Source organism: Paroedura picta, chromosome 4 (assembly GCF_049243985.1).
Source record: "Paroedura picta isolate Pp20150507F chromosome 4, Ppicta_v3.0, whole genome shotgun sequence".
In the NCBI taxonomy this organism is placed as follows: Eukaryota; Metazoa; Chordata; class Lepidosauria; order Squamata; family Gekkonidae; genus Paroedura; species Paroedura picta.
In genome coordinates this window covers 63238221-63257151 of record NC_135372.1, presented here as the reverse complement: position 1 = coordinate 63257151, position 18931 = coordinate 63238221, and the positions used below count along the sequence as shown (strand labels likewise).

The 18931-nt window shown below is 44.9% G+C and overlaps 1 protein-coding gene across 4 annotated transcripts in view; it reads right to left on the bottom strand.

Annotated features, from left to right (window-relative positions):
- Nucleotides 1-4906: 4906 nt before the first annotated feature.
- Nucleotides 4907-18931, bottom strand: part of LPAR3 (lysophosphatidic acid receptor 3) — a 39609-nt gene continuing 25584 nt past the window's right edge. For all 4 annotated transcript variants that reach the window (XM_077333149.1, XM_077333150.1, XM_077333151.1 and 1 more), the window contains 2 exons: nucleotides 17940-18696; nucleotides 4907-7443 (listed from right to left, as the gene is read on the bottom strand). In XM_077333149.1, coding sequence (XP_077189264.1) covers nucleotides 7112-7443; nucleotides 17940-18675 — 1068 coding nt within the window. In that variant the 5' untranslated portion in view covers nucleotides 18676-18696 and the 3' untranslated portion in view covers nucleotides 4907-7111. The remainder of the gene's footprint in view (nucleotides 7444-17939; nucleotides 18697-18931) is intronic.

The window sequence follows — 18931 nt, the reverse complement described above, 5'->3', positions numbered from 1 at the left end:
CTATATTAAATAGTGGAATTTCGTCATTCAGCATACCTTTTTTTTAGTGGAATATAGAAGTCCCAGTAGCGTTTCATTCATTCCCCACAGGTTTCCAGTCTCGCTGGAATCGCAACAAAGGAAGCGATTTTTTTCTGTGCTTCTTCCCGCCCCTGGCCATTAATCAAACGGAACAGCCAATGGGCTGTTGTGTTCATGCTCCCCAAAAGCCCCTTTCCTGTTTTTTTAAAAGAATTGTTTTTTTTAAAACCAAACACACCCGTTGCAACGAATCTGTGTTCAATCGTTGCATCGGAAAGACTTTTTTGCTGACGTAGGAGCTGGCGATTAATCGTTTACACGCTCCTCAAGTAGAACCCCCCCTACACGAGCGCGATTTGTGGCCGAAATTACAGGCAGTGCTGAACAGGGGGCTGTGTTGTGCTTGAGAACTTTAAAGACACTTGCAGTAGGGAGCTTTGTTTTACTGTGTTAATCACTTCTGTGGAGGGGCTTTAGCCGGAGAAGCCTTGCTCATTCGTTGCTTTCCCCAGTCTAAGAGAAAAAAATGGTGACCGCTTCTCTGGAAGTTTGGGGGCGAGAACGGGGGAGGGACATTCTTTCTACCGCTACATTGAGAACGCACCTGTGTTTTGCTGATGTGTTACAGCTTGTGCGCAGAAGTGTAGTGATTTTTTCAGGGGGAATCCACATTTCCCGATTTCCCAAAAAGCGCTACAATGAAGCGATTTTTGCAGGAGTGTTGCAGATTGTGTGCGACGTCATGCGGAACCTTACATTTGTAGCATTTACCAAAGGTAAGATTTCTGCTATATTTAAGTTGTGCGGAATGGACCTGAGAGTTACCAAACTGATTTTACCCAACAAGCAGCACTCCTTCCTTAGTGATTAAAAAGAATCCTCTAGTCTGTCATTGCAAAACTGTTTCACCATCTTTTCGCTGCACAGACCCATGACCATATTTTAACACTAAGGTCTTGACAGGGGTGGGTGAAGACACACCTACAAATATAGACCTTAGGAACAAAGAGGCTTTTATTGGGCCAGAGGTGTGCTCAGGGGTCTGTGGTGCAGTTAAGGGGGGCATAGCAGGGGAAGCCATAGAAATCTAAGCATTAACGCTTATTGGGAATACTGTGCCTAGTTGTGGCTTCTAGTGATTAAAGTCATTCTGGAGTAGCTTGCAGCACACCAACTCTCCAGGAGGATGCCTTCCTGTAGGTCCAGCATGGAGAAATGTATGGTCAGCTGTGAAACAAACCTTAAAAACACACAGTGGGCTTTCCCTAAATAAAAGCCTTCTGTAATGGAAAGTAGGCTTAGCAGCGGTTCACGTTCTTGCAATCTAATAATGATTGTGCCTATTTACAGCAAGTCGAGTCTTTCTGCATTCAGTAAAGCTTCATTCTAAAGCTGTATTTTCCACCCATGCAGGACTGTCAACCTCCAGGTGGGGCCTGGGCCCTCCCAGAATTAAGACTGACATCATTTTACAGACATCAGTCCCACTGGGGGAAATGGCAGCTTTGGCATCATATCCTTGCTGCCCTCTTTCCTCCACACTCTGCCCTTCTCCGGCTCTGCGCCTAAATCTCTAGGAATTTCCTAACAGAGTTGACTACTACACAAAGCTAATGGAGGGGGATATCTAGGTTAGAAGAATTACTGGGGATATCTAGAAAGGTAAAACATGCCTCTACTTCTCTTGTCCAAGTAGGGATGTCAGATCCCTGGTGGGGGCGCCCTACTGCCAGGCCTCACCTCTCTGCTGCTGATCAACAGGCTGGGTGGGGGACTTATCCCCCCAAAAGGGAGGAACACTGGACAGTTCAGTATGATACCTAGATGACTTCAATGTAACCCAGAAGTGATGTAGATATGTTGTGAATATCAGGGCAATGCTCTAGTTTGGGGGTAAAAACTCTATGGTAGAAAGCTAATTAATTCTACTAGAGTTTTTGCCCCCAAACAAGAGTGTTGTCCCATCACCACTGACATGTCTATTTTGGAGGCACTTGAAGTCACGAGGGCACATCCCTGACATGTGGGATAAACCTCTAGTAAGGGCTCCCCATCCCCTGCCAGCTGCCCAGAGGGACCTGGCAACCCCTATGTCAAATCATCTTATCATCTCTTATCAAATAGGGACTTCCCCAGCTGCCAAAAGCACAATCAAGAGAATGAGATCCAGTAGAGTTGCCAGCTCTGGGTTGGGAAATACCTGGGGACTTTGGGGGTGGAGCTGGGAGTGGGCAGTATTTGGGCAGGGGAGGGACCTCAGTGGAGTATAATACTATGGAGATAACCCTCCAATGTAGCCATTTTCTCCAGGAGATGAACTATAAAACCGATGGATCCCCAGGTCCTCCCTGGGAATGGCATCCCTAAGAGCCAGTCACAAATCTCACACAAAACACTTGGCTTGGCCCTTTTCTAGGACTATAGTTACACAGGCTGATCCAATGCACATTTTAGCATAAGTAAATCCCACGAGCTTCAATGCAGTTGGATTCTGAAATAATATATGGTGGCCTGGAAATTTTAGTATGTCAAGCAGAAATATGGTCTTTTGGAAGCACTTTTGTATACAGTCTATAGCAAGATTGATCAGGCTAGCATGGTTCACATTTCCCTAGCAAATACATTGTTCTCACTACTATTTTAATATTCTTTAAAATGATAACTTTAATCACTATTCTTGTGATTAAACTGTGACTTTGTGGGTCATGGTGTGGGGAGTGGCTGATAAAAACAAATTGTGGTCTTCCAGCAGTATAAAACAGCAACATGGCCAGATCTCTCCACCCTTCACCTTAGTTTGAAGTAGCATCATTGCCCAGCAAGGCAGTACGAGCACGTGAGCGAGAGAAGCCGTTGTAGGGGGATACCAGCTGAGAACTGAAACAGAGGGCAGCAGCCCCTTAGATCAGTTGCTGTAAGGATTCAGTTCATGTTCAGGTAAGTAATGTTTGTTTGTTCTCCACTTCAGTCCCCTTTGGCTTCATCTCACAAAGGCTGCAGGAGCAAATATTACAGGCATGGTTCTTACGTAGCATCAAGTGGCAAAGAAGTACTTCAGTCTGGTATTTTACCGTGCTATCACCTCAGCAAACAAAAAGCTCCCTTTTCCAGGAGTTTCAAGATACCACGCCTAAGCAGGAGGCCTTGCTTAAAAGAACAACGCTGAATACGTGTGAATCTTTCCATTGCGACAATGTTTTGTTTGCAATTGATAGATCTTTTTTTAATTGGTCCTCCAGCAAAGGTAGAATTTCAAGCAAAAAACAGCTCTAATGAATACGGATGGATGCTTTAAGCACTGCTGCTCAGTATTCACGAGGACTGCCACAGTGCACCTGGTTCAGAACTGAAGTGCCAAATTAGAAACATCCTTTTTGGCTAGGCTAGGCCAGGAGTAGTCAACCTGTGGTCCTCCAGATGTTCGTGGACTACAATTCCCATGAGGTCCTGCCAGCGTTTGCTGGCAGGGGCTCATGGGAATTGTAGTCCATGAACATCTGGAGGACCACAGGTTGACTACTCCTGGGCTAGGCCACCTGTGTGTGAAAGTTGCCAACAGGCCTAGAGGAAAACACCCCGACCCTTTAACAGAGGCTTATAGGATGTTTTTGTAACCAGATGATGTTACGTAGCTCCATACCATGAAAAACTCCCATTGTCCATAGCTAAACATTAAGCTGCTATTAAAAGGACAAGTTATTTTTCTCCAGGCTTGCTGGCAACCCTAAACTATGCTAGTCCTGCAGTGGCCTCAGACTAACCAACACATGAGGCAGTGAGTCCTGTAATCCACACTTCCAAGAAAACAGTGTGGAGACTGGGGAGTGAAGGCCCCTCCTCAGATCAGAGGCCCCTCCTGAGGCTGGACCAGCTCAACAGACTATGCCAGCCCATCAGGTGAGTCACCACTCCCTCCCCATGGCAGGTGGCAGGCTGCTGGACTGGGATGCGGGGATGGTTATTATTTGCCGCTAATCTTGTGGGTTTGATATGCTGGATTTTAATGGGGATTACCTGGAGGCTGGTAACTCTAAGCAGGAGGGGACTTCATTCCATCTCCTCTTGCTGTGTTCCCAACCTGAAACAGCCACCTGTGGAGTTTTTATGTGCCCTGTCAGGATAAATATACAAGCACTGTATTTGCCATATACATTTTTTCATATACCTGGGTTGTCAGGTGGATGCAGACCTACCACGGAGCACAGAGATAGACAGGTCTTGGTTCCAGTTCAGTTGATATCAGCCAATGCTACCACTGAGTAGAAGGAGGTCATACTGCAGTTAGGTTCAACACAAAATCATGGTCTTTGGAGTTTAACTTCAGAGGGCTAGTTTGCAAAAATATACATAGCTATCAACTCAAGATTACAAAGTGGGCCAAAGCAGGATGGCAGCACACTGATACACCAAGGCCCCAGTGTTATATCCTAGTAACCTACCAATTGGGCCCAGGAGGACTGACATCAAGTGCTGGTCAGAGTGTTGATATTATATGGATCAATGCTGCTTATTGGGCATCAGACATAATATAGGTAGCCATCTGCATTCCATGGCTGCAAATGGATTAGATAGATAGATAGATAGATAGATAGATAGATAGATAGATAGATAGATAGATAGATAGATAGATAGATAGATAGATAGATAGATAGATAGATAGATAGATAGATAGATAGATAGATAGATAGATAGATAGATAGATAGATAGATAGATAGATAGATAGATAGATAGACAGACAGACAGACAGACAGACAGACAGACAGACAGACAGACAGACAGACAGACAGACAGACAGACAGACAGACAGACAGACAGACAGACAGACAGACAGATTTGTGGCTTTTATGTGAATATGGAGAACACAGACAGGAACCGAAAAATCTCTCTCTTTTCCCAGTGTTTTACTAGTTCTTAGTATTGGGTAATGCATAATTTAAAATATACAAGCATTTGAATAAATTAGTTCATGCAAGTGAACAATGGTATTTTGATCAACAGGGAAGATACAAATCTTCATCTGGTTATCCAATGGCACTTTGTACAAGAATCTCAAGACCGCTTTTTAAAGCATCCCAATCCCTCAAGATGGTCCCCAAACAAAGAGGTATCCAAAATTCAGATACAAAGCATTTATTTAAAAATATCAGACCACCACACTAAATATACCCCTGATCTCTCACACAGTCCACAGATGATGAAACCACTTAAGAAATACAGTTTGAAAATTGTTCTGTACATGTTGCTTAAGAAATTTTTATAAAATGAAATAAAATTATGTGCAATCCCATGGTTTTGCAGGAGTCTTCAGAGGTCAAGTATCAAATGAAAGGATTTAAATCCATAAACCACAAGTACACAGATAATCCTGTTTGTGTTTTTTCCAGTCATATTTATCATAAAATCTACTCAACTCATACTTCTAAAAGCCAGTGAATGAGAGCTCAATGTAATAACTAAGTTTCTGATGTTCTTGGATTAATAAGGCATGCAGGAAGCGTTATAGTGGTTGTAAGACAAGAGAGAGGCTTCAAAATGCTTCTGCCAGCCCACCCACAGACTCCTTTAGCTCACACGGCAGAAGGAGCTTGCTTCTTCCTGAGTAAAAATGTTGTCCATTAATAACCCACAGCAGTTGTATATACACAGAATGACTTGTTGCCAAGAGGCCAAGTGAATGCTTGTTGCATGCTTACGTGTATTGTAGAAATGCATTCAGCTATCCCTTTAGAAAGGAAGGTAGCATGCTTAAAGATCATTATACTGTTTTTTAAAAAATAAAAACAAATGGGACATATTTAAACCCTTTAGGACTCACTTACATCCTGAAAGACCTTTATCAACAAGTTTAATTGAAGAGTATCCACAGAAGCCTCCTTCTATGCATTCAGAAGCAATTCTCACCAAGTTCGATAGGGTCTGTTCCCAGGCTCATAATTTGGAAGCAGGTCCTTGTAACCAAAATGGGGTGCACCTTCAAGCAGACATTATTAAGATCAGGCTGCAGCTGTGATGCTAAGTTATGGGGGTGGTGCAATCTCAGGCAGGTGCTGTCATGACTGAAGATTCTTCTAAAGCCCAAGGAATCCCCTTCACACAGTGCACATCTGGGAAAAGACTCATTGACCCTTTCTGTACCCAGAATTTGGCTCAACTCACTGCTCGTCCAGTTATGTGGCTAGTTCCCGCTTCCAGGTGATCTTGGTCAGGGCAGTCCCAGGCCTGACGTGACTCAGGCCCTCAGTCGGCCCACAGCAAGGGAACACCGATAAATCCACATTCCCTTTTTTTCCACAGGCTCCTCAGGGCATATTTCAGGCTTGGCCCACCTGGAAGGGAAAAGATCGGGCTGTCCTGGCATGGCTTCTCCCCCCATCTGTCTGCAGTACCATGTTCCTCAAAATAAAAAGAAATGCCCCAGTGGCTCCACCACACTGTGCAGCACAGTGGAACCACCCGGGACATTTGTTTATTTGTAAGAATGTGTGATTGCCTAACAACACAACCACAAGTTCTTACCCCCCCCCCCAAAAAAAAAAAGTCCACACCGCCCCGCAGCATGGTGGAACCTCGCTGCCCTGGCTGCCTCATGCAGGAGCACAAATCCAGAGCGGACAAGGTGCAGTGGGCCAAATGCTCCCCCATGTGGCAAAAGGCGGCAGCCTGGTGCAACGTCCTCCATGTGGTAAATGTCAGAGAGATCCATTTCACATTACATCCTAGTGTGTATGAGCTGGGATCAACTTCTGTGTGTAAAAGTATTTAATCATGTCAGCCTATTTCAAAGTTTGAAATGGAACAGGCCAGGCACAGGTTTACTGCCTAGCTGAGAGGAACAGGAGTTCCATACGCGCTGCTCATGCTATGTTTCTGGATTTATAAACTCACTCTTCATCTAACAAGAGTACTTTCATATCCTTACTTCTCCAAGTTCCTCTTTTTTTTCATCTGGTAATTATTTACAAGGATGTGAAGTCACCCTGAGATTGGGGGGTTGGTACAGAGAGAACAAATTCTTCTGTGGTTTCAGGGTTCAGTGGTTTCAGCTGATCCAAGTTCACTTGTCGCTGCTGCAGTCCAGAACAGAACAGCTCATGTGCAGGTTTTGCTGCAGATAGTCCCCTGGCTGATGCCATTCCCTAGGTACTGGCTGGAAGAATCTATGCTCCTGCTGAGCACCATGGAAGGGATCCGGGAAGAATGTCGCTCCTGGCTCTTCTCCTCAGTTAAGCAGCAGATCATGCGCCTCATGGTACTGGACATCTCATCATCTTTGTAAGAGTAAATAATCGGATTCATGACAGAATTCAGCAGAGCCAAGAGAAGGAACCATCTCTTTACATTCTGAACCTCACACTGAGTGCAATTCAAGCCATCAAGGAGCAAAACTACGAGACCAGGAGTCCAGCACACGACAAAGGCACCTAGGAAAAGGGGTGAAAAGGAAGAATTAGGAGGGAAATCAAGCTATGGGAATGTATGCATAATCCTTAAAAGCAGCCTGCAAACATTACAAAATATAGAAGTTTAAGACAATCAAAATATTTTGTCCAAAGGGAGGGAAGAACCCACCTCCAGACTGGACATCAGTTCCTCTGGAAGAAACGGCAGCTCTTTAGTGTGGTCTCACATGGAGATAACCCTCCAATGTAGCCATTGGAGAGCTCTCCACTTCTTCCAAATTCTGCCATCCCCCAGGCACCACCCGAAATTTTCAGAAATTTCCCAAGTCCCAGGTTGGCAATTCTGCCAGGAAACCTTCCATTATGCTTGTGTAAACCGCCCTCCCGCAGGGACTGGATGGTTTACAGTACTAAATTAACAGTTACACCCCTGTGATCAGCCTCCTGGACCTTTCCACACCACGAATTTGCCCCAACTCACTGCTCATCTGGTGGCGGGGCAAATTCCTGGCTCCATATGATGTCGGTGCCAGCTATCCCAGGCATGGCCCAACTCAGGCCCTCAGTTGCCCCACGGCAAGGGAATGCAGATATCCACATTCGCTTTTTGGCCTGGGGCGCCAACAGGGCCTATGTCAGGCCAGAGCCATCCAGAAGGGAAGTGTTGGGCCATCCTGGCGGAATCTCGTTGCCCCAGCTGCCATGTGGGAGCACAAATCCGGGGCAGATGAGGAGCTATGGGCCAAAAGCTCCTCCATGCAGGAGTGGGAAGAGGCAGCGCAACATGCCCTGGCTGAGATTTTTAACACCTTGCAAAAAAGTTATGTGTTGTTCAAGCTGCTGGTTGCAGTATGGCCTCCGTGTCGTCCAAACAGGTTAACACTTTTTGCAAGAAGAGTGCATGGGAGAAATCCAGCATTTTGGAGAACTGGAGAACCACCAGCAAGAACCAGTTTAACTCATGTTTAACTGAAGTGCTGTATGATATTTCTGTTCTCTGTGATGCCTGGGTGTTTCAGGGTATATGTCTGTGTTGTATTGTTCTGTCTGGTGGAGGGTCTTGAGTTAAAGAAATTCTGTTTTAAGTGCATTTGTATTGAGAGTTCTGGCCCTGATCGAGCCCCGTAGATCCCATGCAAGCATAGGTACCTCCAGCTCGAACTCAGTACCCCTCCTGCATTTCCAGTGGGCCCTAGCAGGTCTTAGAGGCAGGAAGCTGTTAGCTCTCTCTCTGCAGTGCTTGTATCCTGCCCCACCTGAGGCCCTCCTTCCTTCAGTTTTCAGCCTTGGCCCCAGCCAAGGCCACCAGAGGGAGGGAAAGCAGAAGCCCGGCAGCTCCCACTTGTGCCTGGCCTCAGGCCCATCTATAAAGAGTGCTCTTATTCATTCTTCTGTGTTGTTGGCCTTTAGGCTTTATGAGGGTTTTCTTTGTTATGCAAACTGCTTTGAGAATACTTGCATTGCAATGCAGCCTTTCTATCTGTAGATAGTTCTAGCCGGCTTTCTCTCCAGGGGCAACCCAAAGCCTGATCTCAACATCATTCAAGTCTCCTCCATCTTGTTCTCAGAACAACCCTGTGAGGAGGAAAGATGCTAATTTCAGACTGAGAAATTCCTGAAGTTTTTTGAGGGTGGGATTTGGGGAGGGCATGGTGAGACCTCAGCAGGATATAATGTCACAAAGGCAGACATTTCCTCCAGAGGGACTGATCTCTGTTGTCTGGAGATCAGTTGTGATTCCAGGAGATCTCCAAGCACCACCTGGTTGGTTGGGAGGCACCCTACCTGTGAGGAATGTTCACCTTACAGATAATTCTTTGCCCAAGGTCATTGAGCGAGCTTCCATGGCAGAGAGGGTCTCCCGTGCCCTAGTTCACCAGCCCCTATGCAATGCTGGTAAATATAAAATAAACATTATGAACAGTAAACTGTGCATACAAAGCACAGTTTAGTTATGGAACTCGCTGCTGCAAGATATGTTGGCCACTATTACAAATGGCCCTCTGCTCTCACTGTATACTTCTCCTTGTTAAAGACCTTGTGAAGCTGAACACTGTACCAGTACTGATGGAAGCACTCTACCCAAGCCCTACAGGGCCTGGCATGACAAGTGAGCAGCAGGGATGGAAGGAAGGTTCTTAACAGTACCGAAGAAAAATGTCCTGTCTCTTTATTAGAGGGCTACCAGGATATGTTTACGTCCATGCCATGAAAACTTTCTGTTGCCCATTTCCACATATGAAATATCCATGATCTCCAAACCAGTTGGCATTCCTAGATGGAGATGACTGTCTTGTGCATGTGGCACACACACAAATACACACCATGCATAACTACCAACTTCAATAATCAGGACGGGATCAAATTTGGATCATCTTTCAGACCATCCTTAGCCTCCCTCCTTCCAATATCTCTCCCAGTGTCTCCAGAGCTGCTTCATAACCACTTCTCTTAAAGCACACAGCAAATGGTTTCTCCCGCCTGACATCACCAACCGGCCGGCTTATTTTAGTAACGATGTGGGACAGAAAGGAGGAAAGGAGATTGGAGAAAATGAGAAGCAAGGTTACACTGTCCATCCAGGCCAGGGAAGGGCAATTCTCCTCTTCTCTGGGCAGATGAGTCATGCAGCACCAGTGTGTAAAGTAGAAGAGTTAAGCCAGCACTGCACCACCCATGCTCCCCTCCCCCACAACAATCCCCATTTGTCACTCGGTGCTTCTCAGTGCAAAAAAGCAGAGAAGCTGGTCACAAACCAACATGCACTTAGCTGAAGCCACAATTGCTGCTTGTCATGCAAAAATAGAAAATTACAGCTCTGCACAGAAAAGGAAGATGGTAGAAGATACTTGGCGGAAATGCTGCTCATTTATTTTAAAAGCATACACTTTGGGAAGCCGCCCCACCCCCCCACCCCATCTAGGCCTCCAAATAAGTAAGTATTCCAGCAATTATGCCTATGGAACAAAGGGAGGCCTTCTCTGGTGGTCTGAGCATCTCTTGACCAGACAAAGATAATGATTCGAGCATCCTTCAAAAGTAGCCTTTTGCAGCATACAGACCATGCTGCATCATACGACTTGGCAAGCATTATCTGTATGGGATATCTAGCTATGGACCAGAGATCAAATCTCAGCTCAGTCATGAACTTGCTGCTCTTTAGAGAAGCCCCCATTTCTCAGCTCCACTGCCCTGCCTGCAAAATGGGAATCAGAAAAGAAATCTATTCTGATCAAGTTTATATATACCCCACTGAGCACAGAAACCGGTCTCTGGCACCAAATTTAGCCTCATCTTGAAGGACTCGTGCAGAAGTTTGGTCAAAGTGTTCCACATTTTAGACACTGTGAAATGTTCCAATAAAGGGCAACTAAATTATATGTACACACGCAGGGTTGTATATGGGGTCAACTGTGCTGCTGAATGGTGAGAACAGACAGGAGATAGTCTTAAACAAAGACTGCCATTCACTGTTTCAAAGTTGCTGAGTCAGCTCTGGTACGTAGGGACCACCCACACCTTACTAAACACACTAAGCACTTGCATTCACATGCAGCTACCTTATGCTGCCTGTCAAAATCACTTCTGCCTATTCAGACTTGCAGCAGCTCTCCAGGGATTTTAGGCAGAAGTCTTTCACATTACCTACCTTCCTGGTTTTCATAACTGGAGATGCTGGGGACTAAACCTAGGACCTTCTGCAAGCCAAGCAGATATTCTACCACTAAGCCTCAGGAATATAGAGAGATGCTGAAAATGGCAAATATTGTTGAATGGGAAGCAAGCCTTATATTGTTGCAACTATGTGAGCTTTTGAGTGATTTATGGTACAACAGGGGAAATACTCTGCCCTAAATTCTACAATTTAAACAATCCACACAATGACTCAGATGAAAACATCTGGCATGCATGACATCATAGACCAACAGATGCCCATTACACCCACATATGAAGAGATCCTAAAAGGGAAAAAATGCAAAGAAATTTGCTCTGCTACGTTGCTCAGGATTAGGTCTCAGCATCTTCAGACCAGAATGATTTGTTCCGGATTCTCCTTCAGAATGATGAGGGCCTTGGAAGAAGGTCAGCCAGCAGAAAGCCATCCTGACCAGGCTCGAGATGTGATTAATTTTTTGGAAAGGAAAAATCAGCAGAAGTGAGGAATGTGGCAGTGCAAAAAAGATGCAAGTTGGCAGCCACAAGGGTAGCAGCTCCGCACTGGACAAAGGCAAGGAGAGCCCCAAACTGAATTATGGCTGGGTAAGATGTGGTATACCATGTTGCTGAACAAGGCACCAGCATCCAACCATCTTTGGGGAAGAAAAGGATTTACGTAAGAATCTTATCAATCAATACCTGGCAACTTTTTTGTCTGTACTGGAATAGTGTTCCAGTGTGTGAGCATGCAAGGGAAGACATTTTAGACCATGTCTGACTGGCTAGATTGAGGTGATGATAGATTGGTTTATTGTCTATTTAATTTGCATGAGAATAGCAACATTTATGTTTATATTTATGCATATGGATATTGTATTCTTTACATATTTTTCTAATAAAAAAGAAACGCTGAAGGATGAGAAGAGCATTTGAGATAAGGACTTGACAGATCAGATACAAGATGAGCTGTAATCACCGGACTGTTCACAGCCAGCCCCTTGTCAACTGAGCCACAAATCACTTTTCTGAAACTTACATTACTTCTGTTTGCAGCCAGATCCAGATCTCTAAAAAGAGATCCACATATTACATGTTCCTATATATCCTTGCCAATGAGTTCTCCAGAGCTGATAATTAGCTTCCGATTTCTGCACACAAAGCAAGCACAATTCTTAACAGCCTTCATTCAAAATCACGTACAGCTACCAAGTTAAGCTATATTTGAAAAGTTTCTTTTTGTATAGGAGTCATATTTCTGCTCAAATATAAGAACGTTAGGATAGATTACCAAACACTCTTCAACTTAACAAATGGAAAATCATGTGCTGACTTGCCTGGAATGGTAGATATGTCCCTCTCAAAAGTTAGTTCACATGGTAGTCAGGATGCTGCCTCAAGAGGGAGGCCTCTAGTGGTCCCCAACCTTTTTATCACCGGGGACCACTCAATGCTTGACAATTTTACTGAGGCCCAGTGGGGGGGGGGTTGCCGTCGGCAATCAAGTGAGCACTCCTAAGCGCTGGGACTCCGGGGGGGCGGGGAAGCCGAGGCGACTCAGGGAGGCAGGGTGGCTGGGGTGGGGGAGGGAGGCACAGCCGTTGGCAATCAAGTGAGCGCTCCTAAGTGCTGGGACTGTGGGGGGGGGCGGGGAAGCCGAGGAGGCGCTTCTGCTCAGGGAGGTGGGGTGGCTGGGGCGGGGGAGGGAGGCACAGCCGTCGGCATGCCAGCGAGCGCAGGCACAGACCTCTGAGCCTGCACATGTGTGCCTGCCAGATCGTTGATGAAGTAAAGGGCCGGGGGGGGGGGGGAGAAGGCGTCCTTCACGGCCCACCTCCAATTACTCAACGGACAACATGTGGTCTGCGGCCCACAGGTTGGGGATCGCTACTCTAGACCATATGGACTGTCTTGCAGGATCCTAGCAAGGGTTCGCTCTTTGGTTCTGACTAGATGCCTGGAAACTCATGAGCATAGCCCATTGGCTGTCCCATATTCAACCCTAGTGTCTTGCAAAGAAGCATACAGTTAATATACAGAGAACTTACTTAACTGGGAAAATAAAATCAGAGTCCAGTAGCACCTTTAAGACCAACAAATATTTATTCAGGGCGTGAGCTTTTGAGTGCAAGCACTCTTCATCAGACTATGATCTTAAACAGACAAATTAATGGTGAAACCTCTGTCAAGTGCTTTTTGAAACATAGGGATCATTTCCACATCACACAATAATAAGTTACTAATGTCTGTCATGAAGACATTTCCCCCTTCCTTTTCTCAATTCTAAGCCATATTGTGGGAATTAGTTTCATTAGGCAAAAAGCCTGCTGGCCCTGATAAGGTAGGAAATGAACTTGGAAGTGGGTTGACCCCCAGTTAATAGAGAAGTTGTCTCTTTGACTGATGGGTGAGAATCACATGTGATAAGATGTCATCACCCCTGAATCAAGATTCAGCTGTACATGTTTTGTGGAGGAATGGAGGACATCACATGGAAACAGAAGAACAGTACATAAGTCAGGTGGCTGTAACAGACAAAATCCTCCATGTGGAATTAGACATTAAGGAGTTGGCTGATGACCCTCAGGCATATGAGTCTCAGTGCCTGAGACATCTGCCCTGTATAACATAAATATAATAATATTAGCTGTCAAGCCCGCTGTATTCTCAATACAGCTGGCCGCACCCCGATTGGCCCTATTCCATCTCAGACACCCCGGACCCACTCCACCCCCAAGCCGGTTTCACAAATATTAAGAGGAACCATGGATAAGGATAATGCCCTGTAAAACATAAATATAACATAAATATACTAATACTATGATCAGAAGGTTGGCAAAAATATGAACCTCATAAATTCCAAAAAGCAAGGAAGTTAAGAACCTCTCATTTTTGGTACAAAGCATGCAATCATTTTTGAAAGTCAAGTAAGGCAGAGAGAAGGAGAACTGAGGTGACAGAATGCAGTTTCAAAATGCAGGTGGAAACCTTTACATGTTTATAGCTTTCAAACTCACGCATTTAGGATTGCCAGGTACTCCATGGAAGCCAGCGGGGAATGGGGGGACTCATAGAATGGAAGCCTAGGCTGGCATCCTACACTGATACTAATGTCATCATGTCACCAGAAAAACTGGGGGGCTCTGGTATTTAAGCAAAACCTCCACAGTCATAGTGATTTTCCCCTTGGTTTTGTCAGGAAATAACATCATTGGATAGCCAGCGATGCCAGCCAAGACCTCCATTAGCTGCTAGTAAGTCTCCCAGCCAGCTGAGCAATCCCAGGGGAGAAGCATGGTAACCCTATGTATCTAGCTGTTCCTTTAATGTCGGCTGTAATTCCAGAATAACTTCTAGCCCAACTTGAAGGTTGCAGCCCTAGGCCAAAATGTGAAACGATCCCTCTTCTCTTGTCTGGGAAACTGGTATGGAAATTGTCTTCCACCAGTGGTGAAGACCTATCTGTTTTGTCTGGTGTTTGTCACTCTGTGTTTTACCTGTGTATGTGGTAGGGTTACTAGGCAGTTCCTGGCAGTCAGCAGGAGAATTGTGGGAGGGGGTAGTTCCAATGAGAAAAATGTAAAAAGAAACAAATATAAGAGTTGGTTTTTATACCCTGCTTTTCACTACCAGAAGGAGTCTCAAAGTAGCTTACAATTGCCTTATGTTCCTCTCCCCCCAACAGATATCTTGTGGGATAGGTGGGGCTGAGAGAGCTCTGACAGACCTGTTCTGGGAGAACAGCTTTAACAGGACTTTGACTAGCCCAAAATGACCCAGATGGCTGCATGTGAGAGTGGGGAATCAAATCTGGTTCTACATAGAAGCAACCGCTCTTAACCAGCTTGGTGTAATGGTTAGGAGTGCGGACTTCTAATCTGGAAAACCGGGTTTGATTCTTCACTCCCCCACATGCAACCATCTGGGTGACCTTGGGCTCGCCACAGCACTAATAAAGCTGTTCTGACCAAGCAGTAATATCAGGGCACTCTCAGCCTCACCCGACTCACAGGGTTTCTTTGTGAGGAGAGGAAAGGGAAGGCAAATGAAAGCCGCTTGAGACCCCTGGTAGAGAAAAGTGGCATATAAGAACTAACTCTTCTTCTTCTTCTTCACCACCACCACCACCACCACACTGGTTCTCATCAATTTACAGGAAGTTCTCACCACAGAGTTCCTGTCAATTTCTAGAGCACTTACTGGTGGCTCTAAGAATTATCAGAAACTCTAAGGACTTCCTCTAACTGAATGAGGCCTTATTTTTCTTTTTAATATTCTCTCACCACTACTAGTGGTAGCAGACAATGGGATCTGAGGGATACCTCATCCCAGTGGGGGTTTGGCAGCCCTAGTATGGGATCTGTTTAATTGTTGTTTTTATACCATGTAATTTAAGACACTTGTTTTAATGTTTGTATTGTGCCTTGAGGACCCTAAGCTGGGTATAAGTGCAACATTGAAAAAGTTTTAAATAAAACAAATAAATGCTTGTGCAAGCAGAAACTCTCTCAATGGCAATCCACTACAAATAAATGCCTACTATTGGGGAGAGGAGTCATCTGGAATAACTGGAAGGCATTGTAGCAGTCTAAATGTGTCAAAAACATAATATCCAATGACTTTTCAACCACCTCCTCCAAAAAGTACGTAAATTCAGAGAGTGGAAATAACTAGTTAAAAATACATAGGGAGATTTTAATCTCCTAACATAATAGCAAAAGGAATCACAAACATCTGAAAAGCAATCAGGATGACGTATGACCCAGTGGAGAAAAGAGCCACTGACCCGAACAAATTAACAGGTTATAACTTATTGCTAATTAAAACCTCCTATGGCTCTGCCAAATAATTCAAAATGTAACCATGAATTTCAGTATGAAGTCATACCAATGTGTCATTTTACAAGCAGATCACAGCACCAAGCTTTCCTTTCTCGCCCAATGGCAGAGAAGCAGTGCAAATACATGCATTAAAGCCTTCATCCAGAGGCACTTGCAGTTATTGTTTATTTAAATAAAGCTGTGCTTATCAGCCATTCATTCTACACGCTCTCCTGGTCAGTATTGTAAAAGACTGAGTAGGACCGCCAACTCAACTTGGGAAAATCTTGGAGCTATTTGGGGTGCAGGCTAGGAAGTAGAGGGTTCAGAGAAGGAGTTATGATGCCAAATAGGTCACTCGCTGGAGTCATTTTCTCCAGGAGAACTTTGTGTTTTTGGAAATCAGTTGAACACTTAGTGGGTCACCTTGAGGAAGTCACACACTCTCAGCCTAACCTACCTTTATTGTGATAAAATGGAGAGGAGAGCACAATATATGCCTCCCTGAAGTTCTTGGGGGGAAAGGTGAGATAAAAATATACTAGACAGATAAATAATATGAGAAGAACAGCATGGGTTCTACTTTTCACAAAACAGCAATTTAAATAATATAAATGAAGCACTCTGGAAAACTTCCAATTTGGCCATCTAGGCTAGCCCAGTCTCATAGGATCCTGGAAGCTAAGCAGAGTCAGACCTGATTAGTATTTGAATGGGAGACCATCAACAAATACCAGGGTCACTATGCAGAGGCAGAGAGTAACATATCGCCTCTGAACGTCTCTTCCCTTGGCAGTCCCTATGTGGTCACCATAAGTCAGCTGTGATTTGATTGCAAAAGTGGCCATTATCTGAATAACTAGACCTTTTCCTTGCTGAATTCACCCAATTTACACAACTATAACTCCAAAATTGGCGAGGAAAAACTTTAGAATACAAGAAATCTGACTTTCTTAACCAACTATAGACTACCAGTGCAATCCTTCTTCCACAAGGACTGTATGGTGAGTGTAAGGCCACAGGGTCTCCGCTCCGGGCCTCCGCCCTGCCCGCCACTGCTCCTCCAGATGTCCCCGGCCACCAGGACAAACAACACACCACTCACGGAATGCAGATAGGTTATTTACTCAAAAGACCTCCACCTTACAAGCACCCGGAACAGACACCACGATTTGTCTCCAGTCCTCTGTCACATGCACACCCATCACACAGAGACCCTGTGCTCTTTCCTCCTCCTTCCTTATATTTCCTGACCTTGTCCACGCCCCCGCCTTTAAACCCGCCCTCCCTCACGGCCGTTCCGGTCCTGCCCATCTTCGGCGTTCTCGAGGGCCCCCGCCATGGCTGGTAAGGTTGTTTCTCTTTCTTCCCACAGGATCCTCGGTCTGCATTGCGTCTGGCGAGCTCATCCCGTGGCTGGGAGGTCTGCCAGGTAAGTATATCCCCCTCTGCTCCCCTCACCCGCGTGTCCTCCAGAAAGAGTAGGAATGAAGTTGATAACTTTATATCCATTGAAAAATCACTAAATTATCAGAGGATATAGCACTGAGATACTGGTTTGGAAAATGGCAGGGGCTAGAAAAGAATTCAGGTTTCTATTTCTATGTTATCACTATCAAAAGTTCAGCTTGATAGTTTAATGACCCTTGCAATGTGCCAAAGCCCATATATATATTGACTACTAGTAGTACTACTATTCCTATTCCTATCACACTCAGTGTCCAAATAATAAATAAATATTCCTAATTCTGACATGCTGAGTCAGTGCATCTGGTTTGACCACTACCTATTCTAGAACAGTCCACATAACATAGGTGAGTGGGAGGGAGGGGTGATCCTGTGAGCATAAGTGATGTAGTCCCAAAGAGAACCAGTGTAAGTTACCATGACAACATAGAGCATTCAAGGAAGTTGCTATGTCTCACATTCCCAGTTATACAATAATATCTAGTTAGGAATGTGAGAGTCTCTCAAACTGATAAGGCCTTAGTCAGCAATCTGAACAATTAGATCAAATCGATAATGATGATATTATTATCTTACCCAACACAGCCATAACAGTCTTCATAAGCTTCACTGGAGTCCTTCTGCGGCTCATGGATCCACAAGTATGAGGAGATAAAACATTTGTTTTCCTCTGGACATACATGTAGATTCTGATGTACACAACCACCATGATGAAGAACACTCCCAGGTTGGAGACTGTCCAGAATATCAGGTAGCTCCTGCTGTAAATAGGTGCCAAGGAAGAACATGTTGAAATGTCACAGAGACAGTTCCATCCCAAGGTGGGCACTGCACCCATGAAAATAGCGACAGCCCATATCAGCAAAATGAAAAAGGTGACTCTCTTCTTTGTGAGGTTACTATGAACACTCATCCGCACCACAGACATGTGCCTTTCAACAGCAATTACTAGTAAGTTGGCCAGTGAAGCCGTCAGGCTGGTGTCCAGAAGTCCTTGGCGCAAAAACCACCTGTTAACAGTTAATGTTTTGGACACTGGACCAGTGTTGAACATCAAGAATACATAAGCAATGCCAGCGAAAAAATCTGCAGCAGCAAGGTTGGCTAGCAAATAATAGAAGGGGAAATGGAACTTCTTGTTTTTGACCACAGCAGCTATGACCAATGAATTTGAGATGAAAATGAAGAGGCAGAAAAAAGTGCCAAAGCATAAAACAATGACCAGAGTTGTTCCAGACCACTCATCTGCTGTGTGTGTCTTACTCCTGTTGTAAAAAAAGTCCATCCGTTTGTCATAGTGGCACTCATTCATCCTGGAGGAGGGTATTGCATCCTAGGAGAAAAAGATGAAAATGGAGGTTAGAACTATTCCCCTTTTTTTTCTCCACTAGGCCCTAACTACATGATACACTGTTCCAAAGTCCATCCCCAAGTCCTGTCAAGCAGATGTGTGCTGGGAGTTCCTGATTCTCAAGAGTATGGGGTCTGATTTGAATTGGGACTGCAGTGCATCAGAAAAAAGGTCTTGACACATACAGCCTCAGTGCTGTTTCTCCGACCTGAAATAG